Here is a 15,425-nt window from a genome sequence, read left to right as displayed (position 1 = left end):
CTTTAATGACGCACATGGAGTAAAGTTTTCAGAAGAATCGGCTGCAATTCAGCTATTACTACTGCAAATGCAGAATATACTAAGTATGAAACTAGCAAAGCTGGTGGTTTTTAAAACATGAAATACCTAAAGATCAATATCTTAGGCATTAGAGAGCTGAAAAGGATGGTATTGGCCAGTTTTAATCAGTCGCATGGCTTACTATGCCTCGTATGAAAAGGAATTGGATCACATGTATCATCCAAAAGAATTTCAAGCTCTATCCTGAAAAACAACAGTAGTCAGGGATAGGATAATATTCATATACTCGCAAAGACCAGTCAGTACTACTACTTATTTCCTTAGTCTGGGTAGACTAGAGAAACAAATCCAGGGAAACTCATATGTGTGTAAGAGAGACCTTTACCTCAAAGAGCAATTGTTCATTAAGAAAACATCCCAGCCCAATCCAGATCAAGGCCATAAGTCCCATATTAGCCCATATGCCTGATACCAGTCTGTAAATTCCTCTTTGGCCTCACGCAACACGTGCAATGACACCGTGCAGGAAGATCACAGGACAGTGGGTGGAAAGTCTTGTGGATCCAGTGGCGATAGAAGCATCTTAGTGCTGGCATGGGTCTCCATGTGGCTCCTCCAGCTGGCTGCCATCAGCATAGCTCCATGTGTCTTGTCAACAAGAATGTCTCACAGGGAGATGAAGCAGAGTGTGTCTTGCCACCAGCAAACTATTTATCTCCATGGTGCCTCCAAATGAGGTCATCAAGCTGTGACCTGATTGACAGGCTAAACTCCACCCCTTCACTCTTTTAAAAACGTTTTTCCCCTTTACTCTTAATAGTCTCAAATTGGCACCAGATTATATAACTTCCACACCCACCAACTACTAATGCCAAAGATGAATAGAAATTTTTTTAAAAATTTTTTTCTTGTCAAGCTCATTTGTATACTTGTTGCCATCATTTTCAAAACATTTTCTTTCTACATGAGCTCTTGATATCAGGTCATTTTCCCCCCTCCTTCCCAAACCCTTGATAATTTATATTTTTTCATGTCTTACACTGACCGATACCTCCCTTCACCCACTTTTCTGTTGTCTGTTCCCATGAGAGGGGTTTATAGGTAGATCATTGTGATCGGTTTTCCCTTTCTCCCGCACCTTCCCCTTCCTCTCCTGGCATGGCTACTCTCAATACTGGTCCTGAGGGGTCTATTCATCCTGGAGTCCCTGTGTTTCCAGCTCTCATCTGTACCCATGTACATGCTCTGGTCTAGCTGGATTTGTAAGGTAGAATTGGAATCATGATAGTGGGGGGAGAGGGGAAGAAGCATTAAAGAACTAGAGGAAAGTTGTCTATTTCATCGGTACACTACTGCGCCCTGACTGGTTCGTCTCTTCTTTGTGACCCTTCTGTAAGGGGATGTCCAATTGCCTACCGATGGGCTTTGGGTCTCCACTCTGCATTCCTCCTCATTCACATTGATATGATTTTTTTGTTCTGGGTCTTTGATGCCTGATAACTGATTCCATCGACACCTTGTGATCACACAGGCTGGTGTGCTTCCATGTAGACTTTGTTGCTTCTCAGCTAGATGGCTGCTTGTTTATCTTCAAGGCTTTAAGATGCCAGAAGCCATATCTTCTGATAGCCAGGAACCATGAGCTATCTTTACCACATTCGCTAATGCACCCAGTTTGTCTTCTGTGATCGTGTCAGGAAGGTGTGCATTATGGGAATGCCAGGTTAATAGAACAAAGTGTTCTTGCGTTGAAGGAGTATTTGAGTAGAGGCCCAATGTCCATCTGATACCTTAATACTTAACATGTAAAAATATGGACATAGATCTATTTCCTTATAGTTATGTATATATTTACATATGTACATGCCTGTATTTAGACCTCTATAAATGTCCTTTGCCTCCTAGTTCTTTCCTCTATTGAAAAGTATTTTTACCACCATCTGCATCATAAAATTAATCAAACATATGATTAATTGGAAAAAGCACTGCTGGATGAAGCTTTTGTAGTACACGTTTTTCCTGCTAGGCTAGCATCAAGCAACTCGCTCTGAGTTAGTGTACTCAGTGGTGTCATCTAGGAAGGTTATCTCTGGTCACAGTGAATCTTTTCATAAATGCAGTTCGCTCGCTCAAACCTCATTTTTTGTGATGGCCAATTTAAGATAGCAGTGTGCGGCTATGAAATTTTTGTTTCCTGCTTGGGAAAATTGCCGCATAAACGGTTGTGATGTTGAGCAAGTTTACAAAGACAGTGCTATGGGCCAAAACCTCAAGTACACAAGTGGCAGTCTTGTTTCACAAAAGGTGAAATGTCAATTGATGACAAACCTCATTCTGGACATGTCAACTTCCTGAACGGACAAAAATGTTGACAAAATTCGGGCACTTGTGAACCAAGCCACACTCTACTCCCTTGGGGAAATCGTTCTACTTTTCTAGAGGGAATGGTCCACTAAAAAAAAAAAAAGATAAGCCATCAAAACCATTCCTTGATCTATAAGAGCCATTTCAGAGCCACTTGGAAGAAGCATGCCCCAAATCTCCGAAACCTGATGCAGCAGAGCCCAGGGTGAAGGTTATGTCTGACTCCTGCCTCGTGGCAATAGGGACTCCAGAGGAGGCTAGATATGTCTACCTCCATTGCTGCTCACCACAGGGATGATGAAGAAGCTCAATATCATCTATCAGAATAAGGTCAGGGGCTAAGTGTGGAATTGATTTGACCATCAGTCGCTCATATGCAAGTTGAAGTTAAAGAAAATCTGAAAATCTATAAAAGCCAATATATGGGGAACCAATTACAAGGATCTACATGTGACCTCTTCCCTGTGGGACAGACAACAGAAAATTGGGTGAAGGGAGACGCCGGATAGGGCAAGATATGACAAAATAATAATTTATAAATTACCAAGGGCTCATGAGGGAGGGGAAAAAAAGAGGGCCTGATGCAAAGGGCTTAAGTGGAGAGCAAATGCTTTGAAAATGATGAGGGTAAAGAATGTATAGATGCGCTTTACACAATTGATCTATGTATGTATAGATTGTGATAAGAGTTGTATGAGTCCCTAATAAAATGTTTTTTAAAAAAAGTCAATATATGACCTTGAGTATATTCCACTTGAACTTACAAACTATCTCAAGAATAGATACTGAGCATTAATGACACCAAGGACAACATACATGAAGAAAGCAAAAGACAGGCAAAAGGGAAAAGATGGAGTATCAGGAAATACTCTGAAACAGGAAGTGGGGGGAAATGAGCAAGTAAAAGAGCTAAACAGGTTTTAAACAGTGACTCCAAACGCCAGAGTAGTATAATGAAATGTGCCAAGACCTGGATTTAGAAAACCAAGAGGGAAGAATGTGCTCAGTATTTCTCAAGGTGAAATCAATGAAGAGTGTATACCCTGAATTGCAATACTGATGGATTCGATGAGCAAAATGTTGAACCACCCATGTAGCATCAAAGGATGGACCCTGTACCCAATATACCTGATCAATGTTCCACCACTTTAGGGGTTCACATGATCAAGCACTGTTAGCACACAAGAAATCCAAATTACATTGAAAGTCATTCACAAGAAAACAAGGCTCTGGGAATTGACTGAAACCAATGGAAATGTTTTAACCAGTTGATGGAAAGTTAGAAAGGCAGCAGCTACCTGGCCAACCAACTGGAAGAAATCCATATTTGCTCCAATTCAAAAGAAAGGTGATGCTCACTATCATCACACACAAGTAAAATTTCCCTTCAGCTCACTCAAGAACATAGAAAGGGAACTGCCAGAGACTCGAGCCAAATTCAGAAGAGCATGTGGAATGAGGGATGTAATGTGCTGAAAGATGAGAATATCAAAGATGTTATCTGTGTTTTATTGACAATGCAAGGGCATTTGCCTGTGTGGACGGTGAGAATTTACGGAGAGCATGGAGACAAACGGGAATTCCACCACACTTAGTTGTGCTCTTGCAGAACCTGGACACGGGTTCACAAGCAGTCACTGGAAGAGAGCAAGGGGATTCTCAGTGTGTTAAACTCGGGAATGGTATGGGTCAGGGTGGTATCCTTTCACTATCCTTTACAATTGCTACTGCAAATACCAATGATAGGAAGTCTGACTATAGGAAGAAAGTGGCATTAAGATGAGAGGAACTTATTAACAACATGTAATATGCAGCTAACACCTGGTTTTCTGTAAACAGAGGGGTTGAAGCACTTATTGATGGTTAACAGCCTTCAGCAGTAGCCCTGGTGATACAGTGTGTTAAGCATCAGGCTGCTAACTCCAAACAGTTCAAATTCAATCTCACCAATGGCTCCATGGAGAAAGAGGAAGTGGTCTGTTCCAGGAAGGCTTTCTCTTGGGAAACCCTAAAGAGGGCTCCTGAAAAGATTGCTAAATCAGAATCCACTTAATGGCAGTAGGGTTTAGAGTAGCCTTTAGTATGGATTATTGTACCACAGCATAAAGAACACAAATTCTCACAAGGGGACAAGCAACATCATGATAAAGGCAGAAGTGAATGAAGGTGTCAAGGATTTCATCTTGAATGGCTCCACCGTCCATAACCCAGGAAGCAGCAAAGACATCAAATGGGTACAACTGCAGCAAAAGACCACGCCAGAGCTCAAAAGCAATGATGTCACTTTGCGGACTAAGGTATGTCTGGCCCAAGCAGAATTTCTAATCACTTCATATGCATGCAAAAGAGGGACAGCGACTATGAAGACCTAACGAATAATTAATCCCTGTGGATCATGATGTGAGAGAATATTAAATATATTACGGGCTTCATAGTATAGCCAGGATGTTCTTTAGAAGCTAAGATGGTGAGACTTTGTCCATGCACTTTCCATGTTTTCAGGAAGAGCTAGTACATGGAGAAAGACATGGTGAAGTAGAGCATCAGCAAAAGAGAGGATCTACTCAATGAGCTGGATCTACACACAAGAGGATCCAATGAGATGGATCTACACACACAAGAGGATCCACTTAATGAGATGGATCTACACACACAAGAGGATCCACTTAATGAGATGGATCTACACACACAAGAGGATCCACTTAATGAGATGGATCTACACACACAAGAGGATCCACTTAATGAGATGGATCTACACACACAAGAGGATCCACTTAATGAGATGGATCTACACACACAAGAGGATCCACTTAATGAGATGGATCTACACACACAAGAGGATCCACTTAATGAGATGGATCTACACACACAAGAGGATCCACTTAATGAGATGGATCTACACACACAAGAGGATCCACTCAATGAGATGGATCTACACACACAAGAGGATCCACTCAATGAGATGGATCTACACACACAAGAGGATCCACTTAATGAGATGGATCTACACACACAAGAGGATCCACTCAATGAGATGGATCTACACACAAAAGAGGATCCACTTAATGAGATGGATCTACACACACAAGAGGATCCACTTAATGAGATGGATCTACACACACAAGAGGATCCACTCAATGAGCTGGATCTAAAGAAGAGGATCCACTCAATGAGATGGATCTACACACAAAAGAGGATCCACTCAGATCTACACACACAGAGGAGCTACTCAATGAGATCGGCTGAGACAATGGCTGCAACAATAGCAATGGCTGTGAAGATGGCGTAGACCAGGTAGTTTTGTTCCACTGTTCATAGTTATGGAACTGGAACTTGACAGCATGTAACAAGTGAAGAAATGGCCAGAAATTACAATATAGGGCAATTTGTGCTCAACAAAAATATATACATGTTCGTGGGGAGCAACAGAAATTGGTAAAAAGGGAAGCGGAAGGTGGCCAAAGGCTTGATAGCTAGAGCAGCATCAAAGTCAGAGAGGTGTACATCAAAGGAAACACCAACAGCACTGCATGGTTGGACAGAAGAGGAGGGCCAGGTGAAGCCTGGCAGGTAGGCAGTCCATATATGGGGGGCCCTGTCTGCTTGGCTAATATTGTGGACTTTGAGCCGGTGAGAGGTTGAAAGGAAGGTAGATAACTCAAGTTATCATATAGGTTTAGCCAGTGAGGGAATATTTACTAGTCTTACCTCTTTATATCACCATCATTTTGGTCTCCATTTTTTTAATTCCTTGTTTTTTCCCCCCTTTTTCTTTGTCATGTAGTACTAATTTGTTCTTATTCAGTAGTTGATATATTTTCCAAAAGAACAGATCTATTGCTAGATTCCCTCTGAAATTAAGGTGGGTTATAGGTAGCACACCTCAGTCTTGTAGAGAAATACGGCTTTAATAGGAGACTTCACTGGGTGGGGGGTACTTTGGGGGCGAACGGCAATCCCCACGTGCAGCCCTGATCCTTGTTCTGGGAGCAAAATGTTGCAACACGGCGCATCTCGGGGTCCGATACTCTTCACACTCCAAGGAAGGGAAGCGGGAGCTGCTCAGAAAAAAGATCAAGAGTCTTCCTTTTCCTGGAACCTACGGAGAAAGAAATGACTCATTAGGCCAAAGGAAGAACTCCTAGCACTGTGGGCTGCTTGACTGATCTACAGGGCTCAGGAGGGACTTCTTACGTCACTGCGACGGATCTCCTGAACAGCCTTAGCACAACTAAGCACACTGTGATGACAAAACATGGGCAATGGCCGTGGACTACACAGGAATTTTTTAGGCAAGACACACAAAAAATATTAACCGTGCAAGGGGAAGCATAGACAAATATGAAATTTTTACATTTCTATTAACTAAAAGTTAAGAAAATAAACAAGCCAGAGACCGGGAGAAAACATTCTCAAAAATGTCTGATATATGGATACATAGATCTACGTATATAATCCAGAGATAAGTTGTAGTGCAAAGGCAATCTTTAGACAAGGAAGTTAAACTGAGGTCCGGTGCGACCCTGACACCCCTTGGCTTCCGTGTTGACAGCCACACAGAACGTGAGACATCAGAGAAAATACATCCCCAATGGGGAAGGGAGATTTTCACCAAAGGGCAGATTCTCTCTGTGGAAAAAAATGCAAAACCAAACGGGTTTCCGAGGCTAGAAATCTTTACAGGAGCAGAAATCCCTGTCTTTCTCCTAAGGAGCAGTGGGTGGGTACAACTTCTGACCTGCACCACTGATGGGGCCACCGAGTCTCTAACTCTAACCTTGGCCCTTCAGTGGTTTTGCAAGCCAAATCCATGCTGCTTCTGTGGTCCAGAACACCTGAAGGCAAAAACATATCCAGGGCCTCAAGGCACCTGACAGATCAAACACCAATGCCAATAATCACAGCATTCTCGCCAAGCCTCAAAAAATCCCCATAAAGTTCTAAACAAACCTGAGCTGGTAGTAAAAGAACATACAACAGACAATCCGCACGAGAGAGTCAGCAAGAGACGTGACCGCAGCATCAGTCACAAAGGTTTGTAAGTATCAAAGTGATCAGATGTTAAATAGAAATAACCAAATTTAAATGTAATGCATATTTAAAGAATTAAAGGAAAAAGTTCAAAATATAATTAGAGAACTGAAAACTATTAAAAATCACCATGGGGATTTATGGGAGATAAATGGTGAAAAAAAGTAATAAAATAAACTGGAAAAAAAAGGGGGAGATGGGAGGAATAAACTGAAGACAGAATTAGTAACCCAGATGAGAAACCTGTAGGAATTACTCAATAATCAGCAGAGAGAGAGAAAGGAAATGGAAAATATGCAAGGCAAAGTTATGGATTAATCTAGCTATGTGTTGTAAATGCATATATATATGTGGTTGTAATCAGTACCTGCTGTCATCCCCCTGGGAATGTTTTCCTTTGTTAAGTCAATAAAGGGGGAATTAATGTAGAACCTAAATACCAGACTCATTGACGCGATGACACTGCCCGACAGGGCAGGACTGCCCCTCTGAGTTTTCGTGACTTGAACTCCTTTTGGAGGTAGGAAACCCCGCCTATCTCCCACGGCTTGGCTGGTGGTTTCAAATTGCCGACCTTGTGGTTAACAACCCAACACATTACCACAATACTGGCAGGGCCCTTAAATCCATCTCTTGAGACAGAGCTGGAGGAAGGTAGGTGCCACGCCACATGAAGACAAGAAGCGAGGAACAAGCAGCGTAGGAGAGAGGAGGGCCTCTGACAGAGCTGGTGCCCTGAACCAGGCTACCAGCTTCCTGAACTGTGAGAGAACACGTGTGTCACATGTGAGAGAAGTCAATTCAAAGAAGTAGGGAAGAGAAGATTTAATATACAACTAATTGCTGTTTTTCTTCTGGCTGGCTCGCTCCTCCTATGGGTGTGCCCTTTCAGAAGCGGATTACCAGGCAATTCTGAGAGCGTTCTAACATCCAAACTTTCAGCTAGTAGTCAATCAACCTTTTACGACACCCAGTGATGCCTTCCACAAGCAGTTAGAGGCCCAGAAGGTGAGGATAAACATGGGGGGGAAGCAACATTCAATGAGCTAAGGATAAACAGTTTTATAAAACTGATGAAATGCAAATCAATCCCCAGTTTTCTGGACTCGAACCAATTCCAAAGAGGATAAATAAATGTTAAGTCATCACTTGATACATGTAATGAAACTACAGAATATCAAAGACAAAAAAGTTCTCAAAACCATTTAGAGGTTTCTTACTTTACATCAAACTACAACTAGCTTTATTACAGCTGAAGCAGACCATCTGGGCCACTAAGCAATCCCTGTCTTCTGTATTTTCATCCCATTTCTAAATACTTTTAAAAGGTTTAGTTGTTTGGCTACAAGAGGGTAGGAATGAGTAAAGGGGTGTGATACAGGATCAAAGAAAATCATTTTTCTTTTTGTAAAAAACATAAATCGCTGAGAATGAGGAGGGCACTGCATGTACAAATTGATGTATGTATGGATTGTGATAAGATGAGCCCCTAATAAAATGATTTTAAAAACCGTAATTCACTGTAGTTATTTGGTTAGCAAACAGACGAAGAATGCCAGAGGGTAAGAAGCGAATACTTACCTGCAGTTGGTACAGGTGTAAAAGACCGTCTGCCCCTCATCAGCTGAACGCATCTGCCTGGTGTGGTAAGCCATTCCCTCGTGACCACATCGAGAGCAGCGTCTGTCAATCTGGGAGTAAAGACTGAGCTAGGGGAGAGCTAGTCATAGCTACATGAAGGCCATAGGAACCAAGGGAATGAGGCTGGGAAGAGATAGGGACCTTCCCTCTGAGCCAACAGAGAGGAAAAGCCTCCCCCTAGCTCCTGCTTTTTTTGGCTACATGACAATTCAATTGATTATGGATCTCTCTCTATATATAAGAATGTATCTGAGAAAAATTATCCCGACTGGTTGATTAAAAATTGGATTTAAAAAAATTGCATTTTCCCCCCCAAAGTTTTCTTTTTTGCTATTTTCCACATTTTTATTGGCACACAACTTCCATATCATACATTTGAATAAGTCAATTATCCAATCATATCAAGAGGTCTTGTACGATCAGCATCACATCTGTCTTAGAGCATCCCCGCCCTTCATGGTTAAACCGCCTTTAAAATGAGTTGGGTAATCAGGATCAGATCTAGTGTTCCCTCCCGCCTTCATTATTTACTCCCCAAATCCCCTTTCCCTCTCTATTGCCCATCCCCCGCCCCTGCACTTCCTACAATACCTTGTTTCCGTTATCATCATTATACCTCCACTTGCCTAGCTTCCTAAAAAAATCAAGCCACCACCCCCCAAAAGGCCTGTCTGCTCTAAAAGTCCCCCCTTCTGGGAAGTGGGTACAGCACTCTCCCGATCTTTGCAACAACGCCCGCCGCCCCCCCCCCCCATCAACAGGTCGCGACTTCTTAACTTACCACTGGTCCCTGGAACTCTGGACCCTCCTCCACCGACGGGGGCAGGGCAGCGCCCAGTTCGTGGAACACAACTGACGTTTTCACGACCTTCCCTTCGAAATCTGTACAGGAGTGGAGAGCTGTTAGTGGCGCAGAACAGAAAGTGGCCCTCGCCGTGCTCAACTTTCCAACGCCGCGACCCTTTGATACAGTTCCTCATGTTGGGGTGACCGCCCCCTCCCAACCATAACATTATTTTTGTTGCTACTTCATCACTGCTATTTTGCTACTGATATGAATCGGGCAAACCCTGTGAAAGGGTCGTTCGACCTGCAAAGGGGTCGCGACCCACAGGTTGAGAACCGCTGCAAGGCTCCTCGCGTGTGTGGACCTGCAGGCGTCGCCCCTGGACACAACGTGCAAGAGCCCCAGGCCCATCTCCGGCTCCAGGGTCCCCCTTTCCCGCCCATGCAGCGCCCCAAGCCTCCGCCCCCCGGCCGCTGAGCAGGAGCGGCTCACCGCGCACGTTCAGGGAAAAGCCGCAGCGAGCACAGGTGACCGTGTCCTGAGCCCCCGGCAGCGGCAGCACCGAGCCGCAGTCCGGGCAGAAGTCCAGGTCGGACTGGAAGCTGGAGCGGGTGTCGGTGAAGTCCATGATGGTATTGGTGGCCGAGGCTTGGAAGGAGGCAACCAGACGTGTCTCAATAAAACCTCCCCGCCCCGAAGTGCCAGGCCCGTCCCAGAACCTCGGTATCGGGTGCCCGAGCTCTCATCCCGTGCACATCTACGGCGACGGAACCAAAGTGTCGGGGACACCCAGGCCCGGGCGGCAAACCGGACACTCGGAGCGAAGACTTCCGTTGGGAGGAACGAGAAGCAGCCGGCTTTCTGGCTAGAGCGTCCTCTCCGCCCGGGAGGCTGGGCAGCGAGTGCGGCGGGCTAGAGCGCCAAGGCGTTCCCGCTCGCGATTGGCTGTGACGTCACGCGCACTATTGCGCAGATCCAACCGGAGGGCCTTGGAGAAGGAGGTCTCGGCCGGGAATCCGGAGTGGGCTCTCGAGCTTGGTACTTGACGTCAGTTAGGAAGCGGTTTGTTTAAGATGCGTTTCCGGCTACGCCAGGGTCGTTAAAGTCTTGGCTTTGCGCCTTACCTCCACCCAGTCGCGGGGAGCTTTCCCCTTAAGATCGCACTCGCCTCTGAATGCGTACTGTTCTGGTCAAGACTAGAGCAGCGTGTTCCCGTTCCTGAGCCATCGTGCGGCTGTGCCCTGGTGGAAAGCAAAGCTTGGCCCTGGCTTTTCTCGTAGCCGGTACTTTTGGCCGAGCGCTCCTTCCCAACTTGGCTGACTTGCTATTTTTTTGTGATCTGTTTAACGGTTCTTGGAGAGTTGACTTAAGGGGCAGGAAGCGATAAAGATGAAGGCAGAGATAAAGCGGGGCGCTCAGGAAGGGGTTGAGGTTTGGGGCTTCCCCTCCCTTCAGACGCCTGTAGGTAGCTAAAGCAAGGCTAGTATTAGAAAGCAGTTTTTATTCTCACCTGTTTGTTGTCTGTCTCCTTGAAAAAGAGGAGCTGAAGCTATCCCTCCTCAACTCTCTTTTAACGTTGGAAGAACAGTCAATGAGTAATCGCACTGGTTAATTGCTGCCGTGATTCAATAGAGACACGTTTTAAGTCAGGACACTTTCACAAAAAATATCTCACAGTGTATTTCATAAGGTATGAGTACCTGTGCCATACCTGTGCCAGACTTGGAACCGAAGCTGGGGCTGCGAAGTCAAACAACTCCGATCTCAAAGAACACAAGTGAATAAGTGTAATGAAAGTACAGTTAGAGGTTTAAAGGTGACAGGTCCAGGTCAAGGCATTGCCAATAGACAGGCATTGCATGTATGCTTGATAGAAGACTGGGAAATGTTTCGTTAAAAATATGAATGCAATTCTTTGGAGAAAAGATGTTTAATCTGATGGTTAATCAACCATTAATTTTAAGAACTAGGAAGTAATTTGGGCTCACATTAATGTTAAATACTAGGCTTGGTGCCATATAAGAGATTTAAGAAATCTTATTTTGAAATCTAAAAATAGCTATATATTGTCAGACAATATAAGTGCACCTAAGAGGTCGGTGTCAGAATTTTTGTTTCAGATTCTCTTTGATAGTACCTGACAGGTTAAGTCATCCTTGTTGATATAAACCTAACCATCGTTTATGAGCCTAAATTTCAGTTGACAAAATGATGCCTCAAAATATGAAAAGTGATATATGGATATTTTTATGTAAACCATGGTGAATCTTCAAATGAGTTGTAGAAATAACAGGGTTTCTGTTTGGAAGAAGACAAAATTATGGTGTAGACCAGGAAGAATTCATATGGAATCAGGGCTTGGCCTGTTGTGAAATACAACTGCCAATTACTCTCCATATTTGGAGCTTGTGCTAAGCTGTCCACATCTGACTCACATTTGTTCTTTTAACTTTGGTAAGCCCAGAGGCAGGATTTTGTCTATGTCTCTGTGTTAAAAAGTAACCAACCCAGACAGGGGTTAAGTTACTTGCTATCAGTCAGGTTACTTTTTATCAGTCACACATGCAGGAAGTACAATTAGGATTCAACTCTGCCCTTTCTGGCTCCCAACCCCATGCGTTTAACCAGGAATCATGTGAACATAGGCACAGAGATGAAATACCAGGCATGAGAGTAGCTTCAGAGTGACCTCACAGTAAACTCAGATCAGACCAGGAATGACACACAGAAGGTTGGCGCCCTTCCATTGTGTTGCTATCCGCCTATCCCATAAATAAACTCAGTGTAACGCTAAGTTCCCATCCTGAGGGGTTCAACAGTGAAGGGCTTCACCATGGATTGAGGGTGAAGGATGACTGGTAGTATCAGGCAGATAAGCAGAGAGGTGGGCGATCAGATACAGACACAAGATTAAAGCCCAGCGATGCTGTTTGTGCTGATAGAGGCAGAGAGGGACCGGCTCAAGAAAATTCAGAAAGAGCATGAACTGAGAACATGGGGAGTTAGAATTGCCCCAGGCGAAGAAGGAGATGAGGAGACGGAGGAATCACTCGGTGTGTTCACTCAACATAATGCCAAGAAGTCTGTGTCTCCCCTCTTCCAGTCCAAGATACAAGATTTCGAGTGGTTCTGTTTGAGCCCACAGAAGAAGTATGCTTTTAGTTCCTGTGAAGGGAAAAGTCGATCTCTTACTAGAAGACCATCTTCTCCTGCAGGAATGAAGTGGTTTCCCAGAGGAGAAATGGCCCTGAGAGCAGATTTTCCTCCTTGTGAGGAAAATACCCTTGGCTTTGGCCCAAACGGGGTTCCTTGACACAGACATGATTTGGGCAGATGTGTCCTTAAGTTTCTGTGGGGAAGAATGCGGCTCTCTCCTTCTAGAAAGATATAGAGCATTGGAAACCCCCAGGAGCAGTTCTGCTCTGACCTATGGGGTCTCTGGGGCTCAGTGGCAATTGGCGGCACTTAGTTGGAATCTCTCTTTGCCTTTTCTATTCCAGATTGGCCTGGGCTAAGGCATCCACAGACCCTCGGGTTGCTGAAGGTCAGCAGTCACCACTGGAAAAAAGGATCCTGGTGAGCAAATTTTCTTCCCACCATGTTGTTTGTAAACTCGAGAAGACGTAGTATTTTCTAAATCCTTCGAGAGAATTTTCAGGCAGTATGTCTTCCCCAGCTCTATCCTCAGTGGCAAAACAAAGTCTCCTTTCTAAAGCTCCAACTCCTGTAATTAAAACATTGTTTTTTTTTAATAAAAAATTTTTAAAATCATTTTGTTGGGGCTCATACAACTCTTATCACAATCCACACATACATCAATTGTGTGAAGCACACTTATACATTCGTCGTCCTCATCATTCTCAAAGCTCTCACTTTCATCTTGGGCTCCAGGAATCAGCTCCTCATTTTTCTTCCCCCCCCCCCAACCTCCCCGCTCCCCCTTCCCTCATGAACCCTTGATAATTTATAAATTATTATTTTATCATATCTTACACTGCCCTGCATCTCCCTTCACCCACTTTTCTGTTGTCCAACCCCCAGGGAGGAGTTTATATGTAGATCGTTGTAATCGGTTCCCCCTTTCTACTTCCCCTTCCCTCTTCCCTCCCGGTATCACCACTCTCACCACTGGTCCTGAGGGGTTCATCTGTTCTGAATTCCCTGTGTTTCCAGTTCCCATCTGCACCGCTGTGCATCCTCTGGTCTCACCAGGTTTCCAAGGTAGAATTGGGATCATGATAGTGGGGGGTAAAACATTGTTCTTGATATGTTCCACCTGGGCTGGCTGTTATCCTAATGCAGTAGAGTTCTGACTCGCTTGAGAGTGACGGGGATAAAAATCTTAGTGCTGACATCAAAGTAAATCGAAGACCATCATGTTTGTACTGGTTCCAATGGTGAGGGCAGGCTTCTGTGTAAGTGTGTTCAAAGTACCAAGATGGTCCCGTTTTAAATCGCTGTTCCTTGCTTGCCTTGGCAGAAGCTAGGAGGCGTGCACACGAAAGAAGCCAGAAACCTGCTCATTCAAAAGCAACAAGAGGAGTACGAACGGCTCTATAAAGAGCAGGCGCTTTCCCTTGACTACTGGCTCGCTAAAGCAGAGTCTTACTATAATAGAAGAGCAACCGAAATGATTAGGGAACAGCAGACAGATGAGGAGGAGGAGGGTCCAAAAGCCGGACTCACTCAGGGACCAAAGCAGCAATATTTTGTCCCCAAGAGAGAGCTGAAACACATAGAGAGACATATACATCGAGCGGGAAGGGGTGGGGAATCTAGCAGGAGGGACTTCCGGAAACCACGCCAGCCCACCAGGGAAACAACACTCCCCAAGCTTGTGCCAGAAGACCCTGGCATGCCGAAGGCACAGAGAAGGAAGCAGGTCTGTGGAAGGGAAGAGATGCAAATTAAAGATCACCAGGAGCGCATGCTTCGAGGGCGAGAGCTACTAGAACAGAAGCTCAAGGAGGGGATCTTGGGAATAACCCAGAGCCCCTCGCCGGCCCACAAGAAGCAGCCCGGGAGAGACAAGAAGGAGATGCAAGTGTTTGAAAGAGTGACTGCATACCCCCTCTTTCAGCCATGCCAAGCCAGTCGCATCCAAGTGAATATTCTGATGGAGAAGACTCCGAATGAAGAGGAGGAGGGGGGCACAGTTGTAAGACCGTATACAAAGAAGTTCTTACCCATGCCGCCCTTTCTGAGAAGCCAAATAGGGAAAGAGAAGTTTAGGAAAGTCTCAATGTTCTATTGATAAAACCGCAACTCTTGAATAAATCTCTCTATTCTGTTCCTTTTTGTCCTCGCTACTCTTCAGGCAGGGCTGCCATCTGGAAAGGATCAGATAGGTCCAAACTTAGAGGTAGTGTGGCCATTCTTGGCTTGGCTACTTTGTACTTGGTCAAGTTGTTTATCGTCTTTGATGTTCTGGTTCCCATCTGTGAAGTGGGGATGGTAACGTTTCATAGCAGTAAGGGGAGTATGTGAGGCCGGGTTGACTAGAGAAACAAATCCAGGGACACTCATGCATGTGTAATAAAAAACTGTATATCAAGAGGTTATTATTATCTCAGCCCAGTCC

The 15,425-nt window shown here is 44.6% G+C and overlaps 2 protein-coding genes across 2 annotated transcripts; one reads left to right on the top strand and one right to left on the bottom strand.

Annotated features, from left to right (window-relative positions):
- Positions 1–6,274: 6,274 nt before the first annotated feature.
- POLR1H (RNA polymerase I subunit H) lies at positions 6,275–10,670 on the bottom strand. The gene is made up of 4 exons (XM_075532838.1): positions 10,337–10,670; positions 9,839–9,939; positions 8,998–9,107; positions 6,275–6,484 (listed from the first exon to the last, which is right to left on the bottom strand). Exons 1-4 carry the CDS (start codon positions 10,470–10,472, stop codon positions 6,460–6,462), a joined length of 372 nt encoding a protein of 123 aa, XP_075388953.1. The 5' UTR covers positions 10,473–10,670; the 3' UTR covers positions 6,275–6,459.
- Positions 10,671–11,083: 413 nt separating this feature from the next.
- LOC142427702 (putative uncharacterized protein ZNRD1-AS1) lies at positions 11,084–15,139 on the top strand. Its single transcript, XM_075532847.1, has 3 exons — positions 11,084–11,127; positions 13,345–13,420; positions 14,325–15,139. Exon 3 carries the CDS (start codon positions 14,475–14,477, stop codon positions 15,096–15,098), a length of 624 nt encoding a protein of 207 aa, XP_075388962.1. The 5' UTR covers positions 11,084–11,127; positions 13,345–13,420; positions 14,325–14,474; the 3' UTR covers positions 15,099–15,139.
- The last annotated feature ends 286 nt before the right edge of the window (positions 15,140–15,425 follow it).

This window comes from Tenrec ecaudatus, chromosome 1, assembly GCF_050624435.1.
Source record: "Tenrec ecaudatus isolate mTenEca1 chromosome 1, mTenEca1.hap1, whole genome shotgun sequence".
NCBI classification, from domain to species: Eukaryota; Metazoa; Chordata; class Mammalia; order Afrosoricida; family Tenrecidae; genus Tenrec; species Tenrec ecaudatus.
Note: the sequence above shows the minus strand (reverse complement) of the source record. Positions and strands in the feature narration are given on the sequence as shown.

Excerpts from the sequence above, each read along its gene's own strand:
- POLR1H (XM_075532838.1), bottom strand. The coding sequence starts at position 10,472 with ATGGACTTCACCGACACCCGCTCCAGCTTCCAGTCCGACCTGGACTTC. Across the intron at positions 9,940-10,336 it reads CTTTTCCCTGAACGTGCGCG|ATTTCGAAGGGAAGGTCGTG; the intron begins GTGAGCCGCTCC and ends ACTCCTGTACAG. Across the intron at positions 6,485-8,997 it reads TACACCTGTACCAACTGCAG|GTTCCAGGAAAAGGAAGACT; the intron begins GTAAGTATTCGC and ends CTTTCTCCGTAG.
- LOC142427702 (XM_075532847.1), top strand. The coding sequence starts at position 14,475 with ATGATTAGGGAACAGCAGACAGATGAGGAGGAGGAGGGTCCAAAAGCC.